The following is a 14,712-nucleotide window of genomic DNA, read 5'->3' on the forward strand; positions in this document are numbered from 1 at the left end:
TTAGCAAAAATGTCTAAAAACATGATTTCACTTTGTCATTATGGGGTATTGTGTGTAGATGGGTGAGAATATATATATTTTAAATCCATTTTGAATTCAGGCTGTAAAACAACAACATGTGAATTAAGTCAAGTGGTATGAATACTTTCTGAAGGCACTGTATCTGTGTAGTAACATTAACAACATTGGATGAATATGCTAATCTGTTAACATGGTTCATACATATGTTATAATGTACAGCAAGTTACCTGTGAAAGGGTAGCTTTGTCTTTCTAGGATAACCCTCTTCAATTACTTGCAGTGATAATTGTTTCAGAAGTGATTACATTTTGCACTTGGTTGTCCTTTGAAGAGTAAAAGAATACTGTAAGTGTTTTTTGTGTGTCTCAGGGTTTGGAGTTGCAAACATGGAGGGAGCCTTGGTTTTCTCTTCCAAGTCCTTTGTGCCGCGCTATGCCATGGCTAACCTGACTGTCTACATCCACGGAAGAGCTTTCAATCTGCTTGAGGCGAGTAGTTCGATCATATCTTATTGTTTTCATTCTGTGAGCAACTGAATGGGTTTTTGAGGGAATTTTCTGCTTTTCCACAATGCTCTGAAGCATTGAATTACCGAGAGAGGGACGTAAAACAGCATATCTGAGGACCAGGCGCTGTATGTGATTCAAATCAAATGGACAACGGGAATTTAAATTGTCTGCTCTCCTCCACAGGTCGATCTTCGTGTGGAAAACATTGAGCCTCTTCTGAAACACATTTTTGGCCACAAATCAACTTCTCCTGATGAGGAGCCTACAACTCGGGATGAAGAGGAGGATGGAAAGAAGTCTCCGATGAAGGAGAGAAGACGAAGAAAAGCAGGGGAAGGAGGTAAAGGACAGAGAAAGGAGCGGAGAAGGAGAAAAGCTGGGGAAAGAGACAGCTCTGGTTGTTCACCTAGTATCTACGGTTACCTCAGCCAGGCCAGGACTATGGTGAGACTTTCACAGCAATATTTAACCATTGCCACATTCATTAGCCTATCTAAGGCTAGCTAGCCTATGTGCCAATTCTATTGTTGCACGTTTAAGTTAGAGAATTACATTAGGAGATGACCAACATCTGATGGTTTCATAGTGTAGCCTAAATAATGAGTCACTTCACTCCGATTGTAGATGTAAATAGCTTTTCAATGACCATGGATGGTGATTGATGTTTTTATTGTAGTTCTCAGGAGGGAGACTGGAGGAGGCCAGACCACGTTGTTGGCTTGGTGTCAAAGTGTTTGGGAATGAGTTGAGCGTGGTGACCTGTGCTGACCTCTACTCTCAGATAAAGGAGCTGTCACTCAGCATGGCTGGGCTTGCCGTCAGACTGCTGAAGGTATGCGATTGTGACCTCTGACCTCTGCGATAGTGGTGCTGTGGGACCCATACAGGATATGACTCCATATGATCATCTCAGAGGAATGTAGTTTGATGAAATCCTGTGTAATATCTTTCTAGTCTGTTACCTTTAAGCAATACTCATACACATTAGTTTCATGTTTTGCTCTTCTTGGTATAATATTGTATTGAGAAAGAATGGATGGGCTAATGTGGGTCTCTCTCTCTCTCTCTCTCTCTCTCTCTCTCTCTCTCTCTCTTTCTCTCTCTCTCTATATCTCTCTCTCTCTCTGTCTCTCTGTCTCTGTCTCTGTCTCTGTCTCTGTCTCTCTCTCTATCTCTCTCTCTCTCTCTCTCTCTCTCTCTCTATCTCTCTCCCCCCATCAGGGTCAGGGGGTGCAGCTCCACCACAGGGCGGTGTTGATGACAGAGGAGCTGGTCCTGCCCTCTCTGTCAGGCTTACCCATTAGACTGGGCATCAACATGACCTCCCTCCTCTCCCTGCACCTCAAGGGCAGTGCCAACTACAGAGACTGGTCCCACTTCTCACTGGCAGGTCACATCAAGCCCAAGTAAGTCGGTATCCATTTTGGATCTGACGGCCTCTTCATTTTCTTATCCCTGGTTAGTGTTTGACCAATGACTGCATTTCAGCCAAACAGCGGTCACCCCTTAGTGGCATACAAAGTATTTGAAATAATAATGTCATTTTTGTGAAGATCTCTGTACTTTTGCACATTGTGGAAATGTCCCTCGGTTTCTTTCCCATATAATGGTATTTTTCTCTTCCCACAGTGCCTATGTGGGCCTGTCAGCCCGGATGGGGGTGGATGGGGGCCTGGGTCGGGCTGGGGTGGAGTGGGCCACAGAGCTCAGGACCTCCAGCAGTCTGGATGGGAGTGTGCAGCTCCAGGAGGGCCACGGCCTGAGAGTGGCCCTCAACACACCTGAAGACCTCATGGATATAGTCTCTCTCAGGTGAGAGGAGCTGTGATTAGTGCTCTTGCTGAAAGAACGCCACTGTTATTTTACATTTTCATTTTTAGACACATTATCTTCAGTAAATGTACCATTTCTCGTTGTATTCGTTGGTTAGGTAACTAGGTTGGGGCCAAAAGCACATTCCGTTTAGCCAATTGAAATTCCAATTCAATGATTGATTGATTTTCAATGTCTCCCTGCATGCCACAGCTCCAGAATGTACCATGTAAACGGAGACCACCGAGAGGAGATGAGAGGCTCCAAGAGCCGTGTGGAGAGGACCACCTGCACGCCAAAGACTTGTGAGTTCATCCCAGCAAAGCTCAAGGGCGGTATCTAAGGTCAAGTCTAGAAAGGTCCAAGTCCTTTCTGGAAATAATTGTGTGTAATTAGGCTATTTTTTGCAAAGATTCTAGTGTCATGCTGTATGTAGATGTAAATAACTAAACAATATTAGTTGATCTGAGACCAGTATTTATCGCCAATGCTTGCCTAGATTCTATCTTAAAGATTTCCAGTATTTTGTATATTGAAGTAAGAGGATGAGCAGCCATTTTGTATTTCTCTCCCAGGGTCTAAGATGGTGGGGTGGCAGCTGTGCTCCAATGTCTCCTACCCTTTATCCTCTACGGGGCTTACCTTCCTCCCTCCCGGCCCCGTGCACCTCTCCCTCAGGCTACTGAAGCTAGACAGAGGCCTTCACCAGTACCTACTAGAGGCAGCATACTCTCTGTTGATGCAGGTACTGTCAATCCAACCTATTAACCTGCTAAATGTCCTGCTAATTGTCCTGCTTTGCTACAAGAACCTTTGGCACAGGTGCCATGAAAATTACACAGACCCGTGTTCAAGCTTGCCTGGCACAATGGAACAAATGGAGTAGTCCCAAAAGTAGAAACACTGCCTATCTGGCACACTCAAATACAAAATATTATTTGAACCCAGGGCTGCAATTACTATACATTATTACACCACATTATTACAACACATTATTACACCACATTATTACAACACATTATTATAACACATTATTACACCACATTATTACACCACATTATTACACCATATTATTACACCACATTATTACACCACATTATTACAACACATTATTATAACACATTATTACACCACATTATTACAACACATTATTACAAAACATTACACCACATTATTACACCACATTATTACACCACATTATTACACCACAATAGTACAACACATTATTATAACACATTATTATAACACATTTTTATAACACATTATTACAAAACATTATTACACCACATTATTACACCACATTATTACACCACATTATTACAAAACATTATAGCAACACATTATTGCAACACATTATTACCACAAATTATAGCATCTGTAATGGAAAGGCAATTAATATAAGTGATGAATGATCATGTTGTTCCTCTATGTTTCAGAGTGGCTCCTGGCTCCCCGGAGAGGCCTCCCTCCACCTCCTCCTGGCCACCCCCCAGTCCTCCATCCCCAGGGACATGTCTCTGGACTTGGCCCTCAGCCCCCACAGGCTGCTCCTCAAGATGACCCACCCACTTAAGACCCTCACCATCCAGGGTAGAGTCAGCGTATTTAAACGGATTTGACTATTGCCATTTCATCCTCTTCTAGGGTCAACCGTAGGGAACTAGTTCAGACCTGGGTTTAAGTAGTATTTGAAATATTTCAAGTACTTCAGCTTTGCTTGTTTGGCACAATCAAACTCATAGAATGGTCCCAAAAGTGCAAATTGTGCCCATCTGGCAGGCTCACGCAAACAATTAAGCGATTCTATTTGAACCCAGTTCTGAACTAGCTACAATGATCTTAAACTGACTTGACTTGCGATTGCAAAACTTGACACCAATGGTGTTGTTTTGTCAGGGCAACTTGACCAAGTGGGGAACATATGGACCGGTCAACTTGAGCTTCTGATAGACAACGTTCATCAGTATTATGTCATGGTAAGGGGGAGGTTTGGAGATTTTGTTGTCTTGTGGAGCGTCCTGAATCAACCATTACATTTTTTTCACGTTTCAAGTTTTAATGTCACGGGCACAAGTACAGTGAAATGCCTTGCAAGCTCTAAACCCAACAATGCAGGTATCAATGTAAACAATGTGGTTATCACTATCAATGTTTATTTCACATGGTGCATTTGGTTTCCACAGGGACTGATTGACTCCCAGACCCTCCTCTCAGAGCAAAGGCTGCGTTATCATCTAGAGGCCAAAGTGGGTGCGGAAAGCCGTCCCATGATCCTCTCTGCTAACGTCACTCGCGGACTGGGCAGAAAGACCAGCCTGTCTGCCACTCTGAAGAATGTGTTCAGAGAAGCTGCCTCCTTCTCAGGTTATAGACTATTGAATACTTGATCCAGTACTGTCTATTGAGTGTTTTATAAGCCTGTTACTGTAAAGTCATAGTAAAGCCATTATTATTGGTTGGTTATCCACAGTGGTTTTGGAGAGGAGGCTGGATGATGGGCGGAGACAGTACTCAGTGGAGGCGGAGCTCCTACTGCCTGGAGTGGTGGGCAGCAGGATTCTAGGGCTGATGGAGCAGAAGGGCCCACTGTGGAGCTCTGCACTGAGGCTCAAATATGGCCTGCGAGGTGAGTGGTACTTTGCCATGCAGCCTCTCTAAGGCACACGGTGGAGCTCCGCTCTGAAGCCACTATCTGTCACTTTGGGGTTTGCTGAACTTTGACCTTCCACAGAGGACTCCCGACACTTGCGTCAGGAGTGCCACACGTCCCAGAGCCTGAGGAGTGAGAGGGAGCCCAACCAGACGTACCGCATGAGGGCTGAACACGAGTTCTACTGCTCTACCACAGCCCACATTAACCACAAGGTAACCATTGGTAACCGCAAGGACATGTTTAATATCATACCGTGTTTTAGGTTTGTTCAAATTGTTACCTCATAGGCCTACAGTACCTGGTTGGGCAGGACTCAAATGTTTAGGCGCTTCCATTCCCTATCTGTTGTTATTGGTGTTGCAAACATTATGCTCTGACCGAGCCATTGGAGCCATGCACCATCTACTCACTAGCTACTCAAGTTGTCAAAGGATAGGAATAGAATAGACTAGAATAGAATCATTTCCTCTCACCACTCATCCTATCCCTCTCTATTCTTCCAGGTCCAGCTGAGACACGAGGAGAGTCCCAGCCACACCAAGTCTAGTGTGGATGTGAGCTATGGGAAACACTGGGACGAGATCAACAACAAGCACCGCCTCCTCCTCAGCCAGTCCTTCAGGAACCAGTCCAGACACAACCTTACCAGCTATGCCCTTGAGGTACACACCACAGGTTTATCTCTATTGATCTACTATCTAGTACGTCCATTTCTATGACCGTGGTATATGATCTTGTGACATGGCAAATCCTCAGGTTTACCATAATGAATACAGCATGTAACATACTGCATTGTTTGCACCCTGGAGATAGAAATAGAGATAATAGAAGCTGTGCTATCTCTATCTATCGTATCTATCATCTCTTTTTCTCTACCTCCAATATTAATCATCAGGGGACAATTTAACGCAATTAATGACAACTGAGAGTTTCTGTCAACTAGAGTAGTCGAGTGATAAATGCCTCATGTTTTTGGTGTGTTTGTACTTTGAGATTATGAGTGGCTTGTCCTTGGGCATGGGCAGGTCTCTTATGTACATTCAGCAATGACAAAACAAAAATGTAATTCACCACTATACAATACGCCACCCAACCTTTCCTCCAGTTCAGTCTGCAGGTCCCTGACAAGCGGCTGAACTACAAGACCCAGCTCATGCACTCTCACCTGAGGCAGAGGGGGGCCGAGAGCAGCACCCACCTCAAAGTGAACTACAACGACCAGATGCCTCTGGTGGCTGGACTACACTGGAAAGACACCTCCAAAGCCATGTTCAGAAATTGGGAAGGTAATGGAAGATTGAAGGGCTTTATTTACTGTGGTATGCAATGTCATGTGTGTGTGTGTGTCTCTATGCGTGGCCATCCGTGTGTATAACTGTGAGTGTGCTGTCTCCAGGTATGTTCAACATGGACACTCCCTGGCTCTACATGTACACCACGCACAAGCTGAGTCAGCCCCAGCGCCACATCTACCAGTTGACCTCTGAACTCACTGCCCGCAAGTGGCTGACCGTCCGTAACCTCGTGCTGGAGGGCTATTACAGAGACAGAAGCAGGGACAGAGAGGCCCGCCTACACCTCTACGCACCCGCTGTCACATACCTCAAAGTATGACGCTTCCTGCTAGTCTTTGACATATTCAACAATGGCCTTTATTTCAAAGCAAGGGATACCTTACTCTGGACTGGCACCATCTCTAGACACAGTCATCAAGTTTGGACCATACCTGTATTCATCAGTTTTTGTTGAAAAAGGTCCCATGTAGAACCCATACCCTAAGAGCGATTTTGTGCTGGTTCTGTTGTGTTCCAGGCAGTTGGCTGGGGTATGGTGGCTAAACAGGGTCTGAAGGCCTCCTGCACCATCAGCTCTGTGTGGAGCCCTGCCCTGAGGGGAGACCTCTCGCTGGAGAACACCAAGCAGGGCAGGACCCTGCAGCTGGCCTCCAGCTACGGCAAATACAACCTCAGCCTCACCGCAGGACTCACTACCCTGGAAAAGGTAGGCGGAAAGGATGAAGTGTCAGGATTAGCATGTCCTAAAATGTACACCGTGCGTACAGTAAGTGAGTAAGCTAGCTAGCATCATGCACAAATTGGCAGTTATCAACCATTCATATTTTTGGCAATGATTTGTTGGTTTATGGTTGACGATTCAGGAGGGCAGAGGAGGCTGGTGGGCGGAGCTATAGGAGGACAGGCTCATTGTAGTGGCTGGAATGGAATGAATGGAATTGTATCAAACACATCAAACATATGGAAACCACATTTGGCTCCGCTTCATTCCATTCCAGACTGTACAATGAGCCCGTCCTCCTATAGCTCCTCCCACCAGCCTCCACTGAAGGAGGGGTGAGGCTTGAGGCTCAGGGTGTCCTAAAAGGAACACCACACCACAGGGATTAAGTGAGCTAGCGTCATGCAAGAATTGACAGTCATCAACCAGTCATATTTTTTGCCAGTCTTTTTTTAAGCTACAGTTTTCTTTGCATATCTAACATAGCATATCACCATGGCGTATGACTCATTGCAGAATTTAAGGAAGAGGATGGTGATGATGAAGATAACCTTATCAGAGCCCAAAAGCCCGTCTATGGAGTTGGAGTTAGAGGGAGGAGTGGAGGAGCTCAGGAAGGACAAACAAATTTATCAGAAGAGAGCATTGCTATTCCTTCGGTATGTATCCACTTACTGGTGCTCTTTATGAGTGTGATTAAATATAACTTGATGATGATGAGAATGCTGATGAGGATAAAGAATGATGGTTAAATTGCATTGTAATCCTGACAAAAAAATAAAGTTGTAATTCCCCCTCCCATCCCGCTAACAGACAGCCGTTCCAGAACTTTCTCCAGAGCTTCCTTCTCCAGGAGACTTTCACTGTCGACCTCCACAAGGGCCTTTACATCCTGGAATCCAAAGCCCATCTCTATAGCAACAGAGACATCATTCATACTCTCACCCTGGGATACCAGCAACCCAGCCCTTTTGTGAGTCCAGGACCACTCATGTTTCTGGGCCCATATTTACAAAGGTCTCAGAGTAGGAGTGCTGATCTGGGATCAGGTCCTACTAATGTCAATATAATCATATGGTCGTTCCTGAATTTGTAGTTATTTAAATGTATTTAGGTACCCCTTCCCATTCTAAATCAACCAATATGGAAGCTTAATGACTTGAAATAATTTTGACCTTTATGATAACATTGTGTCACCAGTAGGAGTAGTAACACCAATGATGGTAACACCCATGAGAAATGTTAGGTTATTGAGGATTTTCTTAAGTGGAGGCCACAGATGGTCAAATCTAAAGTCATTAACCCTTTAAAAATGATTTACTAAAGGCATATGATTAATAATTTTGCTCACATTGTTATTTCCCTTCATTTAAATTGAGCAACACGAAAGTGACACTTTGGATTTAACAACCAAATTATCAATGGAATCCTCAAATTGAAGACATACTAAAAGGGTGTGATTAGCTAATCATTTTATTTAACATATACCCCTCCTCCGATAACAGTTTTCCACTGGAGGGAATTCTCAAGGTACTTGTATATCATTGTAATAAGTGATTTTCAAGGCGGTAAACACCGATGACATAAAAGGGAGGGACAGACATTATACTAATAAAAAATAAGTATTTTAATAGCCTTCTTTGTTTTTATTGATTTATACAAGATATTAAATAATTTTGTTCACTTTCTAGCCTTCAAAATAATAAATATGGTCAGGTCCAAAATGATTGGCACTCATGATAAAGATGAGCAGAAAAAACTGTATACAATAAATAATACAAATACTGAGATATGTTGTATGCAAAAAAAATGAAAATTGGATCAAGGACTTTTTAACTGACCGCCCACAGAGGATCTGTCACGCCCGTCAAATGAAGTAGACCAAAGTACAGCGTGGTCAGCGTACATTTTCTTTTTATTAGAAAAGACGCCGAACAAAAACAATAAACACTACAAAACAAACCGTGAAGCTAAAGGCCATGTGCCCTAAACAAAGTCAACCTCCCACAAAGACACGTTGTAAAAAGGGATACCTAAGTATGGTTCTCAATCAGAGACAACGATAGACAGTTGTCCCTGATTGAGAACCCTACCCGGCCAAAACATAGAAATACAAATAATAGAACATAGAATACCCACCCCAACTCACACCCTGACCAAACCAAAATAGAGACATAAAAAGGATCTCTAAGGTCAGGGCGTGTCACGTTCCTGACCTTATTTCCTTGGTTTAGTCTTTGTTTAGTTGGTCAGGACGTGAGCTGGGTGGGTGTAGTCTATGTTTTGTGTTTCTATGTTGGGTTTGTTGTTTGGCCTAATATGGTTCTCAATCAGAGGCAGGTGTTTTGCATTGTCTCTGATTGGGAACCATATTAAGGTAGCCTGTTTGCACTGTTGGTTTGTGGGTGATTGTTTCCTGTCTTTGTGTTCTGCACCAGATAGGACTGTTTTCGGTTTTCACATTTATTGTTTTGTAGCTTGTAGTGTTCACGTTATTATTCTTTATTAAACATGTTGAACACTAGCCGCGCTGCGTTTTGGTCCTCTCCTTCATCCCAGGAAGAAAGCCGTTACAGGGCGTGGCAGGATCCCCATGAATGGGGCCCTCTCTGATGAACTGACCCTGAACACAGGGGCTCCCCAGGGGTGTGTCCTTTCACCGTTGTTGTTCTCTATCTACACTAATGAGATGAAGAGCCAAGGAAACAATGTAAGCCTTTTTAAGTATGCGGATGACATGGCTCTGGTAGGACTCTTTTTAAAAGATACCAAGTCAGATGGGGACATCTATTTTAAACAGACCAACAACCTTCAAGAATGGTGCCGGTCAAGTTTCCTCCACATCAATGTGGAAAATACAAAGGAGCTGATCATCAATGGCAACAACTGTCCCCAACCACTCTCTCTGAATGACCAACCAGTAGAGGTGGTTGAGTGTTTTAAATACCTAGGAACACAAAATGATAACAAGCTGAGTTTTACAGAGAATGCAGAGTGTATTTTTTTTTAAAGTAAGGCAACGTCTGTTCTTAATCAGGAAATAGAAAGGGGTTTGGGGTCAGCCAGGATGTTCTGGAGAGGGTGTACAGCAGCTTGGTGGTGAGCATCCTCACATTCAATATGACAGTCTGGTAATCTGAGTGTGAGGAGCAAAAGCAAACTGACCAGACTAATAAACACAGCCAGCAAAGTAATTGGTCGACCACAGGCACATTTGAGCATTCTGTTCCACAAGGCAACCATAAAGAAGGCACTGGCTGTCTTTGGTGACCCCTCCCAACCTCTACACCCTCAGTTTGAGAGGCTTCCCTCTGGCCGGCGCTTCATAATGCCGTTGACCTTAACAAGGGCCCCAGGACCAGTGGACGCAAAATATTGAAACAGGTGTGACAATAATCTTCACCCCTATCTTTTTGAGAATTTTGTTCAATTACTTGTTAAATAAAATATATTTCTCTGAGCAATTGTATTAGCATAAAATAATATAATTTTCCCTTTTATGGGGGGAATACAATGTAGCTGTAAGGATCGACGCTGGTAGAGATGAGAAGCAGGTACAGGGAGTGAACATATAATTATCACCGGACATGGAAGAGGACAGGACAGCGTCTGGCCGTAAACACACAACAACATTAATGCAGACACAGGGAACAAATGGGGGAGTAGACAGTTATAGACGGGGCAATCGACAAAGGGAAGGAGTCCATGTGAATCCAATGAGTGCTGCTGCGCGTAATGATGGTGACAGGTGTGTGTAATGAAGGGCAGCCTGATGCCCTCGAGCTCCAGAGAGGGAGAGCGGGAGCAGGCGCTCAGTATTTGTATTATTATTTTTTTACAGTCTTTCTTGCTCATCTTTATCAAAGGTGCAAATAATTGAATGACTGCCTGTAGATATCTCAAAATCCCCCAAATATCACTATAACTCTACACATCACAACTGGAACAAGCCAATTTGCTTACCTTAACTACTTTAACAATCTATAAACATAAAGTGTTGCAGTACAACCAAATTGGATTATTGTCATTGGTAAACAGTTCAATACAAACAGAAACATGTATGATGTGTAACTATTTGCTATTTTAAAGTGTTTTTTTCATGGTTGCAAAGGCAAGGGACGCAAAATGCCACCGCAATTCAAGAACGACCCTCATTCATTATGATCTAAAAACAGATCCTGGATCAGCACCCATAGTTTGAGACGCTCTTTGAATGCAAGCCCTGAATTGCTATAGGAAAGGTTAATACAACAGTCATTAGTCAATCTTTCTCAGTGATGTTGTCTTCTATTGGTTTCTTCTATTTGTATCTTCTGCAGGTGTGTTCCTCCTTGACCCACACGTTCAGCTATGACGTCATCCCTCCAGACTCTGAAGTGTGTGTCACAATGTTTAGCAATCAGGTAGAGTGATTGATACCCATCACATTTCAAGACATCAACACAGATCCTCTGGTACAGTCTGTTTTGATAAAAACAATGGTACGTTAAATGACTAAATTGAATTTCAGTCTAACAAAACAGGCTTGTAGCAGAGGACATTTGGAGAATGAGTTGGTAGCGCTGTACTTGAGTCCAATTTTATGTCTGCTATACCCATAGAGATCCTGTGGGTGAAAAAGTTCTCTATAAAATCCTATGGCCGCCATATTTCTCTACAGACGCAGAGAGAGGTTCAAGGGAGGGTTCGGATCGGGAAGAAGGACAGACTGACGTTCCTTGGACAAATTCAGTTGAACCCCTCAGATTTACCCCAGCATAGGGTCAAAGTTCGAGCCAACCTCACCCATCTACTCCAGGTAAGGCAGATTCTATAAGAGGGACTTTAAATAATATAAACAGTATAATATATAATTATAATATAATATACAGTACCAGTCAAAGTTTGGACACACCTACTCATTCAAGGGGTTTTCTTTATTTTTACTATTTTATATATTGTAGAAGAATAGTGAAGACATCAACACAATGAAATAACACATACGGAATCATGTAGTAACCAAAAAAGTGTTAAACAAATCAAAATAGATTTTAGATTTTAGATTCTTCAAAGTAGCACCCTTTGCCTTGATGACAGCTTGGCTACTGCATGATTCCATATGTGTTATTTCAAAGTTTAGATGTCTTCACAATTATTCTACAATGTAGATAATAGTAAAAAATTAAGAAAAACCCTTGAATGAGTAGGTGTGTCCAAACTTTTCACTGGTACTGTATTCCATTGAGCAGTGTTATTGAGGGCTCTATTTTAACACATCTAACGCAATGGTAAATCTAAGTGCAGGCGATTGCGCTATAGGTTCAGGGGTGTGTCAGAAATATTTTTCATGATCAAAATTATTGCTGCACTTGTTGGCGCAAAAAGGCTATGTTTTGATGAATAAAGAAGTTGTTGGTGTGTCCAGGCTTGGCCCCTCACTGGCCAATCAGAACGTGATCCATTGCGAAATATGTGGTTGCTTCAACAGTCTTTTATGTATTGCCGTGGAATCAACTCCAATTCCAATTTTACTCTGTTATAGTTTCTTAATAAATAGCTTACAGAAACGAAATAACCAAATGTAGACCTATCTTTGCTAAATAGGTTAGCTTGAAACAATTTGCAGTCCACATTGTTCTAAGTAATTGCATGGCTTCAATAGTATTCACACTGATATAGGGTCTAGGTCTACTGTAAATTGCATTATGGCTGAGCATGGACATGCCAAACATGGTAAATAAGCAAGATTAAAGTAATTGATTAGCCCTAAAAAGAGAATGAATAATTCTAATGAAACGCTAAACAACAACAACAACAACTTGGCTATGTCACACCCTTTTTTTATTGGGGGGGGGGGGGTAGATCAGCTTTAATATTACAGATATATTGTGATAGATTTCCAATCACCCATATATTTTTTGTAAAGAAAAAAATTAACAAATATTGATACAGTACTAGTCAAAAGTTTGGACACACCTACTCATTCAAGGGTTTTTCTTTATTTTTTACTATTTTCTACATTGTAGAATAATAGTGGAGACATCAAAACGATGGAATAACACATATGAAATCATGTAGTGACCAATAAAATGTTAATCAAATCAAAATAGATTTTAGATTTTAGATTCTTCAAAGTAGCCACCTTTTGCCTTGATGACAGCTTTGCACACGCTTGGCATTCTCTCAAACATCTTCACCTGGAATGCCTTGCCAACAATCTTGAAGGAGTTCCAACATATGCTGAGCACTTGTTGGCTGCTTGTTCTTCACCCTGTGGTCCAACTCATCCCAAACCATCTCAATTGGGTTGAGGTCGGGTGATTGTGGAGGCCAGGTCATCTGATGCAGCACTCCATCACTCTCCTTCTTGGTCAAATAGCCCTTACACAGCCTGGAGGTGTGTTGGGTCATTGTCCTGTTTAAAAACAAATGATAGTCCCACTAAGCGCAAACCAGATGGGATGGCGTATCGCTGCAGAGTGCTGTGGTAGCCATGCTGGTTAAGTGTGCCTTAAATTCAAATTAAATCACAGACTATCACAAATTAAATCACAGTGTCACCAGCAAAGCACACCCACACCATCACACCTCCTCCTCCATGATTCACGGTGGGAACATGCAGAAATAATCCGTTCACCTACTCTGCGTCTCACAAAGACACGGCGGTTGGAACCAAAAATCAAAAACTTGGACTCATCAGACCAAAGGGCATATTTCCACCGTTTTAATGTCCATTGCTCGTGTTTCTTGGCCAATGCAAGTATCTTCTTCTTATTGGTGTCCTTAAGTAGTGGTTTCTTTGCAGCAATTCGACCACCTCAAATATTTCCACCCCATCAGTTTTCACATGACGAAATTGCAAACTAACATCTTTTGACACTAGTGCCGCCTTAACACCAGCCAAAAATAGAGCCCTATACAGTGCATTCTGAAAGTATTCAGACCCTTTGACTTTTTCCAAATTTTGTTACGTTACAGCCTTATTCTAAAATCTAAACACAATACTCTATAATTAAATTTTTGCAAATTTAAATTTTTTGGGGCAAATATCACATTATTGTGACCCTTTACTCAGTACTTTGTTGAAGCACCTTTGGCAGCGATTACAGCCTCGAGTCTTCTCTGGTATGATGCTGCAAGCTTGACCCACCTGTATTTGGGGAGTTTCTCCCATTCTTCTCAGCAGATCCTCTCAAGCTCTGTCAGGTTGGATGGGGAGCGTCGTTGCACAGCTATTTTTCAGGTCTCTGGCTGGGCCACAAAAGGACATTCAGAGACTTGTCCCGAAGCCACTCATGCATTGTCTAGGCTGTGTGCTTTGGGTCATTATTCTGTTGGAAGGTGAACCTTTGCCCCAGTCTGAGGTCCTCACCCCTCTGGAGCAAGTTTTCATCAATGATCTCTCTGTACTTTACTCCGTTCATCTTTCCCTCGATCCAGACTTGTCTCCCAGTCCCTGCTGCTAAAAACTTCCCAACAGCATGATGCTGCTGCCAGCACCATGCTTCACCGTAGGGATGGTGCCAGGTTTCCTCCAGACATGACATTTGGCATTCAGGCTAATGAGTTCAATCTTGGTTTCATCAGACCAGAGCTTTTTTTTCATGGTCTGAGAGTCCTTTAAGTGCCTTTTGGCAAACTCCAATCGGGCTGTCATGTGCCTTTTACTGAGGAGTGGCTACCGTCTGGCCACTCTACCATAAAAGGGGACATTGGGGACCT

At 42.8% G+C, this 14,712-nt stretch overlaps 1 protein-coding gene across 2 annotated transcripts in view; it reads left to right on the top strand.

The window, feature by feature from the left end:
• Nucleotides 1-14,712, top strand: part of LOC129814369 (uncharacterized) — a 72,368-nt gene that overhangs the window by 26,777 nt on the left and 30,879 nt on the right. For both annotated transcript variants that reach the window (XM_055867463.1, XM_055867464.1), the window contains exons 15-34: nt 391-509; nt 714-974; nt 1,207-1,362; nt 1,752-1,936; nt 2,160-2,342; nt 2,556-2,647; nt 2,918-3,087; nt 3,779-3,932; nt 4,239-4,318; nt 4,526-4,706; nt 4,813-4,968; nt 5,074-5,207; nt 5,499-5,657; nt 6,101-6,281; nt 6,392-6,603; nt 6,808-6,996; nt 7,528-7,670; nt 7,825-7,984; nt 11,331-11,414; nt 11,672-11,809. In XM_055867463.1, coding sequence (XP_055723438.1) covers nt 391-509; nt 714-974; nt 1,207-1,362; nt 1,752-1,936; nt 2,160-2,342; nt 2,556-2,647; nt 2,918-3,087; nt 3,779-3,932; nt 4,239-4,318; nt 4,526-4,706; nt 4,813-4,968; nt 5,074-5,207; nt 5,499-5,657; nt 6,101-6,281; nt 6,392-6,603; nt 6,808-6,996; nt 7,528-7,670; nt 7,825-7,984; nt 11,331-11,414; nt 11,672-11,809 — 3,137 coding nt within the window. The remainder of the gene's footprint in view (nt 1-390; nt 510-713; nt 975-1,206; nt 1,363-1,751; nt 1,937-2,159; nt 2,343-2,555; nt 2,648-2,917; nt 3,088-3,778; nt 3,933-4,238; nt 4,319-4,525; nt 4,707-4,812; nt 4,969-5,073; nt 5,208-5,498; nt 5,658-6,100; nt 6,282-6,391; nt 6,604-6,807; nt 6,997-7,527; nt 7,671-7,824; nt 7,985-11,330; nt 11,415-11,671; nt 11,810-14,712) is intronic.

Source organism: Salvelinus fontinalis, chromosome 17 (genome assembly GCF_029448725.1).
Source record: "Salvelinus fontinalis isolate EN_2023a chromosome 17, ASM2944872v1, whole genome shotgun sequence".
Lineage (NCBI taxonomy): Eukaryota > Metazoa > Chordata > Actinopteri > Salmoniformes > Salmonidae > Salvelinus > Salvelinus fontinalis.